At 45.0% G+C, this 14,610-nt stretch overlaps 1 protein-coding gene across 1 annotated transcript; it reads right to left on the reverse strand.

The window, feature by feature from the left end:
- Positions 1-949: 949 nt before the first annotated feature.
- Positions 950-14,071, reverse strand: LOC101076407 (serine protease HTRA1A-like). The gene is made up of 9 exons (XM_011603030.2): positions 13,263-14,071; positions 10,515-10,614; positions 10,050-10,254; positions 3,709-3,903; positions 3,580-3,612; positions 3,374-3,488; positions 2,966-3,023; positions 2,775-2,870; positions 950-1,565 (listed from the first exon to the last, which is right to left on the reverse strand). Exons 1-9 carry the CDS (start codon positions 13,723-13,725, stop codon positions 1,397-1,399), a joined length of 1,434 nt encoding a protein of 477 aa, XP_011601332.1. The 5' UTR covers positions 13,726-14,071; the 3' UTR covers positions 950-1,396.
- Positions 14,072-14,610: the final 539 nt, after the last annotated feature.

A 14,610-nucleotide genomic window follows, 5' to 3' on the forward strand; every position in this document is an offset into this window, starting at 1 on the left:
TTCCAATTGGTGGGAGTGAAAAAGACTCTTCTGGTCCCGGGACGTTAAAAATAAGCTTAACTTTCAGAGATAAGTAATTTTCAAACAATATAACTACTTAGTTTTTAATTATTTGTAGGTTTGGTTTGTAAAAATGGACAAAAAAGTTCCAGCCCATAATATGAATTAAAGTGCTCTTTTTGTAATCCACTGTTTTAATGCTATTTAAAATACTTCATATTCTATTTCACTAATCTGAATAATTTTTGGCCTACCGCTACCTTTTGCGTGACAATATACCACTAAAATATGTATCACAAACACAGTATAAATAGTATGACAAACACATTTCCAGTGAAGTGTAAAGATACTGTACATGTTTCCTTTTGATTCCTTTTCCTCTTAAAATGTCTGTCATAAAATCGAGAAAAGCGCCTTTAAGGGGGGGAATCTCAACTCTGTGCTTTGTAGATGAGCAGGAAAATTAAACTTAGGCTGCAACAATGATCCAGAACCATGAGATGGCAGCAACAGCGTCTATCCAGGTGTTGGACCTTAATTCACGTCTAAATTCATTTTATGCGAAGAGGTGGGGGAAAACGGGAACATATCGGTTTTCCATATGATTATTATAATGATGTGTGATTAAATACCTTCCTAAGTGAATAACATATTTAACTCCTGCGCGCGTGTAATTGCTTCCATGTGCTGTCGGAAAAGCTGGAGGTAAAGGATAAGAATCATCTCTATTAGCCAGTGGAAATGAGAATGTAAAGATTTAATAAGCAATGAGAGCAACATTTAACTTTTCGGTGGGTTTTGGGGGCAAAGTGACTTCATCCACAGCAAAGCAGCGTTATATCCTTCTTGGGTCTGTAGCTTTGGGGAGATTCAAGTTTAACCAAAATATACAGATGTCATGAGTGTGAAAATGTGTGTCGGAGTAACAGAAATAATAGCAGTATGTATCAAAAGAGGGAAGATCAAGCTTTTAATGTCCTCTTAGTGTACGTCACATAATAAATCCAAATATTCTACAGTACCTTTAAAAGGCATCTTGGAATAAACAATTATATAAAAGTGATTTGCTCAGACAGACTAAGCTGTTCAGCTCCACAGTGGAAACTCTGACTGAACAAAAGTCCATATTTAAAAAGGTAAAATTACAAAACAAAAAAAAAAAAGACCAGAAGAAAACAGTAGTAGCATTGTTTAAAGCATTAAAGACTAAAGGTGAAAGCACTGGTGGAGGCACTGCACTGTTTTTAGAACATCTGAACAGTTTTTGCTTTCAAGGCAAATCCAGAATTTTCCTGGAGGTTTGGCGTGACAGGCCTTCTGCCACAGGGAAAGGGTGTGTCAGTAGAAGCCCCCTTTAATAACAGGTCCGACATAACTTTAGCTCCTGTGGGAGGGGTCAAGGGTCGATCTCCACCGGAACAACCGTGAGGATCAGGTCCTCGTTTCCCCTTCGCACGACTATGCTCAGTTTGTTGTCCTTTTTGATGGCGGTGCTGACATCGCTCGCTGATGAAATCCTCTGTCCGTTGATGGAAATGATGACATCGTGCTCTTTGAGTCCACCACTGCAGGAGGAGACAAGGCGATGACTAAACAAAGACTCCATAAAAGGCCCCATCAGTTAGTGAGCAGAGCACAATCACATTTAGCACAAATGAGTTTCAATGAGGAAGACATGTTGTTGAAGATGATGTCCATGTGATCCCACCGTCAGGCTTACATCACCAGTATTAGTTGCCACCAAAACCACCAACAGAAGCTAAAGCTACTCCTGCATGATCGTCTGTTCTACTGAAACAAAAAAACCCCACAAGGATCAGTCATGTGGTCAAAGTTAAAGTCCTCAATTTAAACTTGGCAACAGCTTCCTAAGGTGCAATGACAGTCAGGAGTCACTATTGTCGTCATGGTGGAATTATTGACTGGAGCACTATTTAGCCAATGCTAAAAATACAGCTCCACACATGCCAAGTCTGTAAAGAATTAGTTATATCTGTAGGAAAGGGGAAATATGGGATATTTGTGTCTCTTGTTTAGAGAAGTATGTACCAAGAATCTAACTACGGGGACCTTTGGTCTTTAAATGGAAACTACTGACACTAATAAGGAAGCATACAAGCTGCTGAAAAACTGTCTTTTTAGATAAGGTGTTATCATAGACACCAGTGTGTGTTCCAGGCATACGTCTTGAATTTGGATGGAGAGAAACCCAATAAAAATATTGATCAAAACAGGAGACAGCACTGATGTCAGAAGCTGCGTTTATCCAGTCTGGTGTCAAACCTTCAATTCTGACCGTGTAGAACCTGAACATTCATCTGCAGCGGAGATTTAATGAGATCCAAAGCACTCATAAGCAGCCTGAGGCAAATAAAAGGAGCCACAGAACCGACATCCTGCACCAAGTAGGAGGGTTTTTCAGGCAACAAATCAGCTCTGCGAAGGTCTTGAAGGGAAAGTGGTTCTGGGGTGAGTTCGGTGAGAAAGGGCAGGAAAACCACAGTTCAGTAAGGACCCCCTTCCCACACACACACACACACACACATATTCTGTAGGTGTGAACGAAACAGCTGAGCTAGGCATCTCTCAAAGCTCACTCTGATTGTGAGGGGATATTTTAGACGGCAGCCATTCCAGGCATGATCGAGCACCGTGCTGGACTTTAAGGACAACAGCTGTAAAGGAGGCTGTTCTCATCAGAGATCTACATCAGACATACAGTGAAGGAGTGACATGAGGGTTATGTGAAGCACATGTGCAAATGTTTTTCTTACATTGCAGCTGGTGTTTTAGCGATAACCTCCATGACATAAGCTCCAGAAGTAATGTCAGGGAAGTCCCGGTGCTGAGTCTTCAGCTCTTTAGATAGCCTGGAGGTGGAAACCAGAGTAGAGAATTTATCATCCATCTACGCGTAACGTACGCAACACATATCACCAGTGTTTGGTCCATGAGCCTCACGTACGCTGGAGTCAGAGTCATCATCCTCACACCGATGTACTTCTTCTTTGCAGTTGTTCTCCCTGGAGACGGACAGGAGCATATCACACAGATAATTAGATATGATGAATTTAATCTGATTATTAACCTCTGTGGAGGATTCTGCGCATGACAGGGACATTGCTTCAGACTATAAATCCTCCTGTGAGAGGTGGAACCTCTGGAGGATGGACCAGTGTCCCCAGTATGGACCGGGCTACGGGAACACTCTACCCTGACCCAGCTCCAGGGCAGAACCTCAGAGGCTCCTTGATATTATCCACCTGTCTGATCCTGATGGGGCCAGTTTTTCATGGCAGGACCCCAGGGCCCAAACTAGTCCACCACAGTTGAAAGAGAGCTAGAAGCAGTAAAAGTGAGACTATATTCATACCTCTGCTCTGCCTGTCGTAGGACTCTGCCAGGAACTCTCGGATTTTGTCTGAGGGTATGGCGAAGGAGATGCCAGCCGTCACCTTTAGTGTGTTTATGCCAATCACCTCACCATCCTAAAGCAGCACATCAAAGTGAATAAATGTATTTTTAAATCTCATGATGATGTAAAATCTCTTTCTGGCCTACAGAGAAAACTCAGCCTACCAGATTTATCAAGGGGCCTCCTGAGTTGCCGTACTGTGGACCAGGAGAAGACGCATCAGTTTTCATTTCTGCATTAGAGATCTCAAAACAGGAAGGAGATAACGAGATAAGGAGATGACGCTTTCTCACGTTGATGATTGCGTCCGTCTGAATGTATTCCATGTCAGAGTTACGAAGGCCCAGCTCTCTGCCCCCGCGCTGAGTCGTGCTGACGATTCCTGTGGTGACGGTGTTCTGGAGGGAGAACGGGCTGCCGATGGCAACCACAAACTCACCTGGTCTCAGGTCTGAAGAGCGACCGAGCAAAAGCACAGGAAGCTTCACCTGCAGGGGAGAAAAGGCCAGAAAGCAGAGTCAGCCTACAAACTGTAACGGATGCTTGTGTCAATGAAAGATGAACATTTGTACTGGTTTATTTATGATGGATGCAGCAGAATTAAACACACCAACTCATCAACACTTCTGCACTCCAATCAAAAAAATATTTTCCTGTAATTTGATTCTTGTGAGGGAATTCAGTATCTGCCTGCTTTGGTGACATTTGACTCTTCAACACAAACTTTGTTGAGCTGGAATTGCAACGTTTACAACGTTTTCTCATGGTCGTGTGGGTGGGTGGAACCAACAACAGAAACAGAAACCAACAACCCTCAAAATGCAGCCCTCATAACCCCTACTGTTGCTTTTCTCCCAGGAAAAAACCAACAAGAAAACAATCACTTCTTTTCCCACCAAAGGAAAACGGTGCATTTCTGCCAAACAAGTGGAATCAGGATGGAAATCGGTCAGATCAAAAGCTCCGCTGCCTGACTGAAAACCTCGCCCAGCTAAAAAAAATTTCCTAATGGCAAGTATGAGCCAAGAGACCACAGATGCTGGAAAAAGGAGTGATATGCAGTAAATAATGACCACCTTAGACCCTGTGGAAACCAGGCTACTGTAAACTTGCTTCTGCAGACAGAAAGGATATATTTATCCATCCCCCTCTGACAGTTTCCTTTTCAAAATGAAGTCATCTGTGCTGGGCGGCCGGCAGTCAAAGCCCTCTCTGCCACGTCACATTGTGTCTGTACCTAAAACTGTACCTAAAACTGTTTTTTTAGAAGACAGAAGCAGACAGAGCAGTTGTCCTGGACTCGCCATTATCTGAAAGTCATCCAACAAGATGCTCACGAAACAACTCCAGTCAGTCCGTGTGTTTTCCTCTGTTGCTGCCAATTTAAAGTGTCTTTCCGTCTTGCTGTACACACCAGTCCCACTGCAAATATTTGCAATTTACACTTTCCAAGTTGACTTAATTGGAGCTTTCCTGCACTCTGATAGAATTGAGACTTTTAAACAGAATTATTGAGACTGATGCCAATAGTACTGCCAATAAAACCTCGATACCTAGGCGGTTTATAAAATTTCTAATCTAATCTAGTAAAGATTGATCGTAGGAAACACAGTCATACTTCCCACCACACATGTGTGTCTTTGCTGTAAATGATCACAAAGCTGGATGTGAAATTATTATAGGAAAGATCACACACACAAATACACACACACACGCACACACACATACTCACATACATACATGGAAAAAGTTTAGTGTAGGATTTCGAAAGCAAATAACAGCACCAGTATCACCAGTATCATGGGGTCAGGTTTAGCGCCAAATGGCTCAACCACATCCACCTGTGTGTATGTACTATGATCTAGTAGGGACCTGTTCAGGGTGTAAGGATGGACGGACGGATGGATGGATGGACAGCTTCCTCTTTGAAAGTCAACTTTGTGGTTAACCTGTACAATCAATAAATGTTTGTTTTAACAACATTTTTTTAAATTCATCATGTCAAGGTTCACGCATGCACACACACGCACGCTCTCTCTCTCTCTCTCTCTCTCACACACACACACACCTCTTTTTTTCTGATGTCACCCACCCACACATACACACACAAGTATGTTCATGCATCCTGGAAGGGCAAGTGTAAACTGGTGTAAACTGCATAAGTGGACTGTTTATGTCTGAGCACGCAGGCTACCGCCATCCTATGAAGGCGTTTAGGTGTCACTTACTCATGGGGACCACTCAGTAGTCTGGCCTGACCTGTGGAAAAGGATTTGGCCACATGAGCGCGCCTCCGCTGACCACGCAAGTGACTCACACTGCTATTTTAGATGTTCCGACTTACTGGTGTCTTTCCCGTAGACGTCGTATCCACACTATGACGGCTGTTAGGTGAAAGACAAGAACAACAAAGACCACAAACCTCAGACAAAAGACTGCGACATGTAAGAGGAATCAGCCATTATTACCGACGGAGAAGCAACAAATAGACAGAGCTGCTAAACTGGCTGCTCTGCTGTAGCTGCAGCCCAGAGCATCATGACAGGAACTCAATATAGCTCCATTTTTCATCTTTCATCTTCTATTTTTGTATTTCCTGTGTTTGTGCAGGCTCTGACCTTTGACCTCTGTTCATAAAAGCTGTAATCAGTCCGTTCTGGACTAAGAGAGGATGTTTGTGGCAGGATTGGTCTTCTAGAAATATTCTGCTCACAGGAACTGGACGGATTGAAACAGGCAACAATAAAACACAAGTTCTCTGGCCACAAATACCAGTGCAGAACTGGGAGGGTTGAAACGCTTATGGGCCGTTAACCAATAGGAGAAATGCTGAAAAATACAAAACAGTTAGTGGTGTTTTGAAGGCTGGAGGAGAAGGCTTTGGTGTTGTGCTGCCTTCTGGTGCCAGACTTGTCTCCCAGAGGTATCTCTTATCTGAGCTTTGATGACTTCAGGTATCAAAGTGGCTCAGATCAAGCCAGACTCTCATCTCTTCTGAAACACAACAAACCGCATGTTGCCACAGCTGAGCAGAGACCCCTCGGCTGCGCGGACAGACCGGCCACAGCATCGCAAACAAGGGCAGGGTTGCCACAGAGACAAGCTTACTGTTTAATGTTGTTGCCGTGATTGTTTGGAGGCCCATTAAAAGCCTTCTCATTGACTTCAGTTTTACGAGCAAGAAACCAGGTGCGCGCTTAAAATCAAACTGGGAAGGACTGGTGTTTATGACAAAGACACTGGCTGAAACTAAACACTCTGCATCCGCTGTCAGACAGGCACTGTGGTGGCTGCAGCTTCACGTGCGCAGGCGCTGAGAGGTGGCTTCAAAGCATGAAGCCCACTTTAATCAAGCTGATAAGGCAAAGACGTGATTCTCAGCTGTGTTCTTGGGTTTTACTGATTGTGTCAGCTGAAGCAGGATTCAGCTAGTCCTTATAAGACAACAAACAGCGGTGGGGGATGTTTGCATGTTTGTTGCTGTTTACGTGTCTTGTATGAGATTTAGGTGTGCCTCAAAGTGCAGGTGACGTCAGTAGAACTCAGGCTGGAGGAGCCTACGCTCACAGAACCCACTATGGTTCCCATATGCTGTTGGCAGCAGCCTCCTCTCTCTATAAGAGCAAGCACATGTCTGCGTAGCGTGCATGCGACCTCCCGTGTGGGTCGTTTTGCATGACAGCTATGACAGCATGAGGCTCTGCACAAATCACAATAATGAGCGGAGATGAGCTCTCCTTTGCTGCAGCAAGCTGTTTTACAAGTATTAGATGATCTATGCATCATGTTTTACTCTTTTTCTTCACCCCGCATTTGAACCTGTGGGCTATCAGGCCTTACACACAGCAGGAGAAGACAGTAACAGTAACTGAACTGAACTGATCTGTGACACCCAAATGTTGCTCTATGTTAGTGTGGCAGAAGAGCACAAACCAAAAATTAACATCATCATTGGAGAATAAGATCAGGAAACGACTAAATTTAACCACTGTGGAAACTCAGCAATTGTTAGATTAATATGTATATGATAATTTGCTCTTTATTAATAATAATAACTCAGTAGTGTATCTCTGATCACCTGCAACAGGCTCTCCCAAACTTGGTATTCTCACAGCTGAAGCCCACCAAATCTAAAATAGGTCTTTCACCCAAACCCACGAGTGAAAAGTTCACCATAAAGGACTCACAAATGGTTGCAATCAAATAAAGCGTGAGTGATCCCGAATGGCACTAAATATGAGTATCGTAAATTCTATGATTATTGCGACATTCCGCTGCACAACCATTCCCACAGACTGGCCTGCTGTAACTGCGCCACCATAGACGAAGCCAAACGTCGCACTTCCTGAACCAGAGGTGATGTCAGCTGCCTTTCTAGTGGCCTCTGGAAATATTTACAAAGCCTTAAAGAAAAATGCGACAAAACAGAGAAGAGAAGAAATGTTTGTTTGCAGGTTTGGTCTTTTCCCAAGACATGCTGATGGACAATTTCCTCCATGTACACACACACACACACACACACACACACACACAGCTGATAGGAGAAAATGTACACATCTACATCCTGAGGAAATATTTAGCCTGGCATGACATAATGAGAAAAAGATGAAATGCAGGAACGCGTGGCCATGAGGTGCATTCTCTGTTTTCCCGTTTGCATGTAAAGACAGAGACAAACACTCCAGAAAAGGAGAGTAGCCAACCAGCAGCAGGTAATTCCACAGAAAAATGGCCCAACATTCCTATTCGGTGATGAGCAATAGAGAATATGACTCTTATTATTTCATCGATTTAATGAGGAAAATTTTCCCTGCAACACTGCAGCTACTCTTAGGGGCCCGTTTATTGGTGGTGGCAGAGCTGCTGCCAGTGGGGTAACTGGGAGTTGGTTAAACCAGTAGGTTACAATAGAGCAGCTAATGTCACACATGACTCTGGTTCCTGCTCTCTCTCTGTCTCTCTCTCTCTCTCTGTTATATCATCTTGAGGAAAGGTTCCAGGGTCCCGGGGTCCATTACAGCACATCCATCCACAGGCCCTGCAGACATCCAGGTCCATTTTCCAGACCGTGACCGCATCGCTCTTCCTCGTCTATCCTTCCTGCTTTCGCTTTTCCCTCAAACTCTATTCAGGAACAAGTGAGTGGAGCAATTTCCCACTGAAGCTTCAGCTGTTGAAGACAGACTAATGTCTTTCCCAGAACTGAAGGTTAGACCACAGCCCCAGGAATGGACGGGGCCGTGCAACCAATAAACTCCACGTCCAGGCGGGGAAGGGACCAGACTGAGGATTGAGTCATACAGTTATGAACAATCATTTCATTTAGGAGAGACAATCAGTACCAGAGCTGAAACTCATAAACACACAAATGGAAACATCACTATCATCTTATTATGTGGAAAAACTGAATTTTAAATCAAAAATTGTCTAAACTAAACACAACTTAGATAATGTGCTGGCATTAAATTCCCTGAGTTGCAGCTTTGTGAAAAGCTAAATCCAGTCCTTGCTGCTCAGCTAAAATTAAGCTAAATTGTCAGCAAAGACCCTCACAATTGAAGTCTTACTTTTTTGAATGATCCATCAGAGCTGGAATGTTCAACTGTTTATGCTGAGATTAAGAATCTTCTAGCTTTGTTTCCCTTATAAACGTTAGCCACAGTTAGCTCGGCCTCCTGCCCTCTCATTACAACCCAGTCGTCCTCTAATTACCTCCCACATTAACTGTAAGCAGTTAAACACACATGCTCGCAGACACCCTGCTCTCATCGGCAGAAATGAGCTTTCTGTAGGAATCCATAGGTTTTTATGGTCCTCTGAGCTTCAGGAGCTATTCAGTTCTACTCTGGATGACTGGACTCATCATTTCTTTACCTCAACCAGTGGCTTCCAGTTTAAATCAGTCAATTAAACTGCAACAGCAGCACCACAGAGGTCAGAAGTCATGCCAATCGGTGACCTGTAGCACCACGTTTAATTGGTTGTAATTACCCAAAAATCTGCATCATGCTTGTAAAGAGAGATCACATGACCAACAAACAGCTTCCTGCAGAAGGATCATCCCCTCATCCACGCTCGGAAACACAGTTTATTTTAGGATGAGCCGGAACAAAGCAACCGTCACTGCACTCTTCCGCCCCCCACCCCCACATTGTGGAAACAACAAAAACCTGAATGTTTCAGAAACGGGTCTTTGTGATACACCTTGTGCTGTTGTCACGAGCGTCTATTCAGCTCTGCTAACCAGCCGTGAGAGCGAGCTCCACAGTGTTCGCCACTCTTCCATGATTCCCAGTCCGTGGGACTTGGAGCTCAGCCACACATTCCTTTGCTGGTCATTCACAGTGATCAGCGTGGATCCTCCACCAGAGTGCTGCAGAAACATTGGCTCTCCCTCCGGACTACTTCTCTCACCTGTTGGTAATGACGTTATGAGCAACATGGAGGCCCATATTGCTCATAATGTGTTTCAGCTGCAGGATCTGGACCAACTCTCAGCCAGATGTCTCTTAAAGACCCGTTTGATTGCACCATTCTCACCCCCCAATCCCTCCGCTGCTCTCATGCAGTCCGTTCCTGTGAACTCTCAGCACACATTGATCACCTTTGTGCCTTTGTGGTATTTTTGACTCACCGGTGTGTCGATCTTGATGAGGGCGATGTCCGACTTCTCGTCCACATCTTTGATTTTGGCGTCATAGGAGCCGCCGCTCTTCAGCTCCACCTTCACTCGGTGCTTGTTGGCCACGACGTGGGCATTTGTCACAATCTGTCCATCTTCTGACACCACGAAGCCTGAACCACTGGCCACCGGGACCTCCCGCTTCGAATATGTCATTCTATCAGAGAAGGAAACAGGGGAGGGGGCCTTATATTATTCATGCGGAACATGTTTAACCTTCGACTGACAGAAAAGACAACTATAAGATGAGGAGAAAAAGATCAGAGATGCAAACATGAGTGATGAGTGGAGGAAAGACAAGAGGTTGAGAGGAGGTAAATAAAGGACATAAAACACGGGTGGTCTGTAAATTCAAGTGTGTTACAGGGGATTGTGAACACACACACACACTCACACACACAGGTGTGCGGCTCTTACTTGCGGAAAAGTTCAATGTGAACCACAGACGGAGCGATTCTCTCCACCACGTCAGCAATGAAGTTGTATTTGTGTCTCGGGCTTTCGGGGTTGTTCTGAGCTGCAACACACACACACACACACACCCACACACACACACACACACAGATGTTATATCAGCATCTTTCTATGCATAGTTGTGACTGTGTGTGCGATGAGAGCTGGATCAGTCCAATCATTCCTCCTGTCATTTCTGCAGCGCCAGGCAGGTCAGGAAATGTTGAGTTCTTTTACCTGCTAATTAACTCTTCTGATTTCACTGAAGCATCGGGATTCCCCTGAAGATTTCTATCTCAGCTTTGGCTCCCTATGTCCATAAAGCTTTATTTCCCTCTAGAATGTCATCAATGCATCAAATTACCCGAGACTATATAAAATGTGACAGTGAGGGGGGGTCTGAGGCCTCAAGATCAACCTGACAGTTTAGTTATTGGACGAGCGATGCCATGACCGACGGACCTAGAAGAGACTGCGTAGCTCTGCTCTGAGTGGATTATAGCTGTAGGGTACATGTGGAATGTTCTTCCATTAAAAAGGGCTGATCAAATATAAAAGTGTAAAGAACTTTGGCTCTCCGCACATCCATAATAACCACACCTGTGAGAAGGTGGGTGATAACCAAAGACAACATGCCTTTACTGTCTGACTTTCACCACCTCCTCACCCTCATCGGCGCCTGCAAGCAGCAGCAGGAAATTGGCTGTGAACATAGATCGGTCACATGCTGATCCTCTGCAGACTGCAGAGAGCCCAAACAGGCCCAGACCCAAAGAAAAGCTGAGATGACAAAAGGTGTTTGGCCTCCTCTCGACTGACTCCAGTGTTCAGTGAGCTTCTGCTTTATTACTGATTGATTGTCATGCCTACACAAAAATGGCTTAACAGTAATAATCTAGATTGACGTGTCTCTGGTCTCTGCAGGTCCAGAGCTGAGAGAACACACATACATCTCCCCTCTGATAGGATCAAAAACATCTGTTTTAGTCAGATGTGGCTGGTGGAGCCAGAGAAATCAGGAGGGGGAAAATGAAAGATGCAGAAACCTGAGAGCAGAAGGTTAAAACAACATCACAAAGTGGAAGGTAGAGCCCAAAAATGATGGTTTAATATTCTGAGCAGCTCAGAGACGTCAGGGAAAGAATGTGCATATTCAGCAGGTCACATGATGGAGTCAGGGAGTGCATTCAGCTCAGACAGCATCAGCTACTCACACTCTCCATCAGATCACTCAAATCTGCTCCCTCTCACACCTTTTCGCCATAAAGAGCTTTGAGTCGGCTTCAGTGTGGGAAAGCTCCATCTTTCCATCGCTCCCATCTTTTCAAACATCATCACATTAATTTTAGAAGCTTTTAGACACATGTGCTCCTGAACTTACAGCAACATTTCACCTAATTTACTTTACCAGTGTGGAATGATGTCATTTGAAAGTAGCCCTGCATATGTTTTCTTAGCGCGGGGCCGAGCTGCAGGGTCGGTCTGCACAGTCTGGCTGAATTATCAGAGTGCAGCGAATATTATGATTGCTGCCTTTTGCATTATAAAGACTTTATCTCCTAAAAATCTGACCCATAGTGAAATAGCAGAAAGAACCGAGCTGCCTCAGAATTTGTGTTTATTGGCACCACGTTTACAGACAGACAGACAGAGTTTGAAATATCTGAGTATTTTGCTGTTGTAGACTGGGTCAGACAGCGTTTGCTGCCTCTGCAATCATCTGACAAACAAATGTGGCCATCGTGTCTGCCATACCATGGCGCCCGCACCGTTTTTGATGTGTAAGCCTTCGCTAAAAATATAGCGTCTAATGCTGTGTTTTCCTGTGACTCCTGTCTGTTGTAAAACATCTTCAATAGAGGAGGAATTACAGCGTTGAGTCTTTGCCAGGCATTCCTTCATGTGACTGAGATTTATGGGTGACATCAGAAAAACAGAGGTGTGTGTGTGTGTGTGTGTGTGTGTGTGTGTGTGTGTGTGTGTGTGTGTGTGTGTGCGTGTGTGTGGAGAAAAAGGTTCCCAACTCTGAGCTGTTCTAAGTTTATGAGGCAGCAGGTGTTGAGGTTTCTTCTTCAGAGGTCACTGGAGATTGAATTGAAACACCTGGAGCCTCTGTGTGTGTGTGTGTGTGTGTGTGTGTGTGCGTGCGTGCGTGCGTGCGTGTGTGTGTGTGTGTGTGTGTGTGTGTGTGTGTGGTTATTTCAGCTGTTGTTCTAAGGCTCCTGCAGCCTCTGATGGAGGACTGATCCAGTGACCTGAGCTGCTGTTTCAGCAGGATGACGTCTGCGTGTCACTGAGCTCTGATCACTGGTGCGTTCACGAGCCCCTGTGGCAGATCTAAACTGACACAATCAAATGACTTTAAGCACCACTTCCGTGCTGCCCATTAAGAATTAATCAGAACCGGGGTTTGGCTCCGACAGCTGGATCTGCTGCCAACATGAGCAGTGCAGAAATAACTGGCTGCTCCACTAAAACTGTAATGCAAGAGAAAACCATCTGGCTGGTGGTTTTGCTGTTTTTAAGACAAAAGGACTGTCCCGCTAACATCTGTATGGTCTCAGGGGTGAGGACTTCCAGGACCGTGATGAAGGTGTAATATATACTGACTGCAGTTAATACAACAGTTACAAGAAAAGCCTGCGGCTAAATATCCGTTAGAAACTACATCTGAGCTTGTTGTGGAGGTGTCCGGTGTTGTGCCCGGCCTACCTTTCCCGCAGGCTCCCCGCTGAATGAAAAGAACAGGTGGCTGCTGCAATTTCTGCGCACGACGGCTGACCCGCTTCAGCTCGCAGATATTCCGGTAGGACACCCCGTCACTGCCACAAACCGGCTCGGACGACTTGCACATACACGTCCCGCTTTTGCTTCTCCTTCTCACCGTGATCGTGTAGGCGACTCCACCGGTAACTGAGCACTCCAGCCCCTCTCCGCACACCGGGTCCCCTAGCTTCCCGTTGCTGCCACAGGCTTCGCCCTCGCCTGACGCGCACACCGGGCAGCAGTTACAGACGTCCAGAGTTTGTCCGGCCGCGCAGTCCGCCGGTGGACGAGGACACATGGACTTGTCACAGCGAGAAGGACACCCGACCACGAAACGGTTGGAGCTCTGCGCATATGCCGGCACAGGCGCAAAGGCTGCGATTACGCACAAAGACAGCGACCAGAACATGTCTGCAAAAGAAAATCAGGCAAAAAAATGTTCAGCAGAAAGTTTGTAGGGGCCCCGAAGTGCGTTCTGGACGTGCAGCATGAGGGGATGAGAGAGTCCAGCCGTGCTGAGGGGGGAGTAACTTCAGCTGGAGTGGCATTTAACAGAAACTCCGCCGCGCAGCAATTACGCCACTTTTTTTCTTTACAGGAAGAGAATCATAAACGACGGGCGACGAGCTGAGGGGAAGAGAGGGAGAAAGAGAGAGAGAGATTTCACAAATATGACATGAGAATTCACAATTATGACTTTAAATATGCAATGATTAATCATTTCAACCAGCGTACAAAACATGAATAGGAAAATGCGGTGTTTTTTTTTTAAATTATGAATTAAAATTCCAGTATCAATTTGTTGACACACATCTGATAGTTCTGTTTTTAACTACTCCCCTCAAAGTACTACTGGCATCTGTACAGACCTTGTAGGGTTTTTTATTGGTGGTGGCGGTAGTGTGTGTGTGTGTGTGTGTGTGTGTGTGTGCGTGCGTGTGCGTGCGTGTGTGCGTGTGTGTGTGTTTGTAGGGGGGGGGGGGGGGGGGGGGGGGGGTGAGTTTCTCATCAACAGAAAAATCTGGTTTATATAGATTTCAAGTATTGACCATAATCTTTTCCAGACTTCAGACAGATGGTGGGAAAACAAACATAATCCAACCAAATCTGTTCAACAATGAGCAAAAACAAGGACGAGAGGGTTGAGGAGGAATTAATTAGATTAATTCATAAGGGTTAATGAGATTTTTTTTTAATATCTGGTAAAATATCTGGACACGTGATTTTGGATGATGGCAACCCATCCGACTTGTGAGCTGTAAAATAAACTAGTAAACTGTGAGGCAGTTAATCA

The sequence above is a fragment of the Takifugu rubripes genome, chromosome 4 (assembly GCF_901000725.2).
Source record: "Takifugu rubripes chromosome 4, fTakRub1.2, whole genome shotgun sequence".
In the NCBI taxonomy this organism is placed as follows: domain Eukaryota; kingdom Metazoa; phylum Chordata; class Actinopteri; order Tetraodontiformes; family Tetraodontidae; genus Takifugu; species Takifugu rubripes.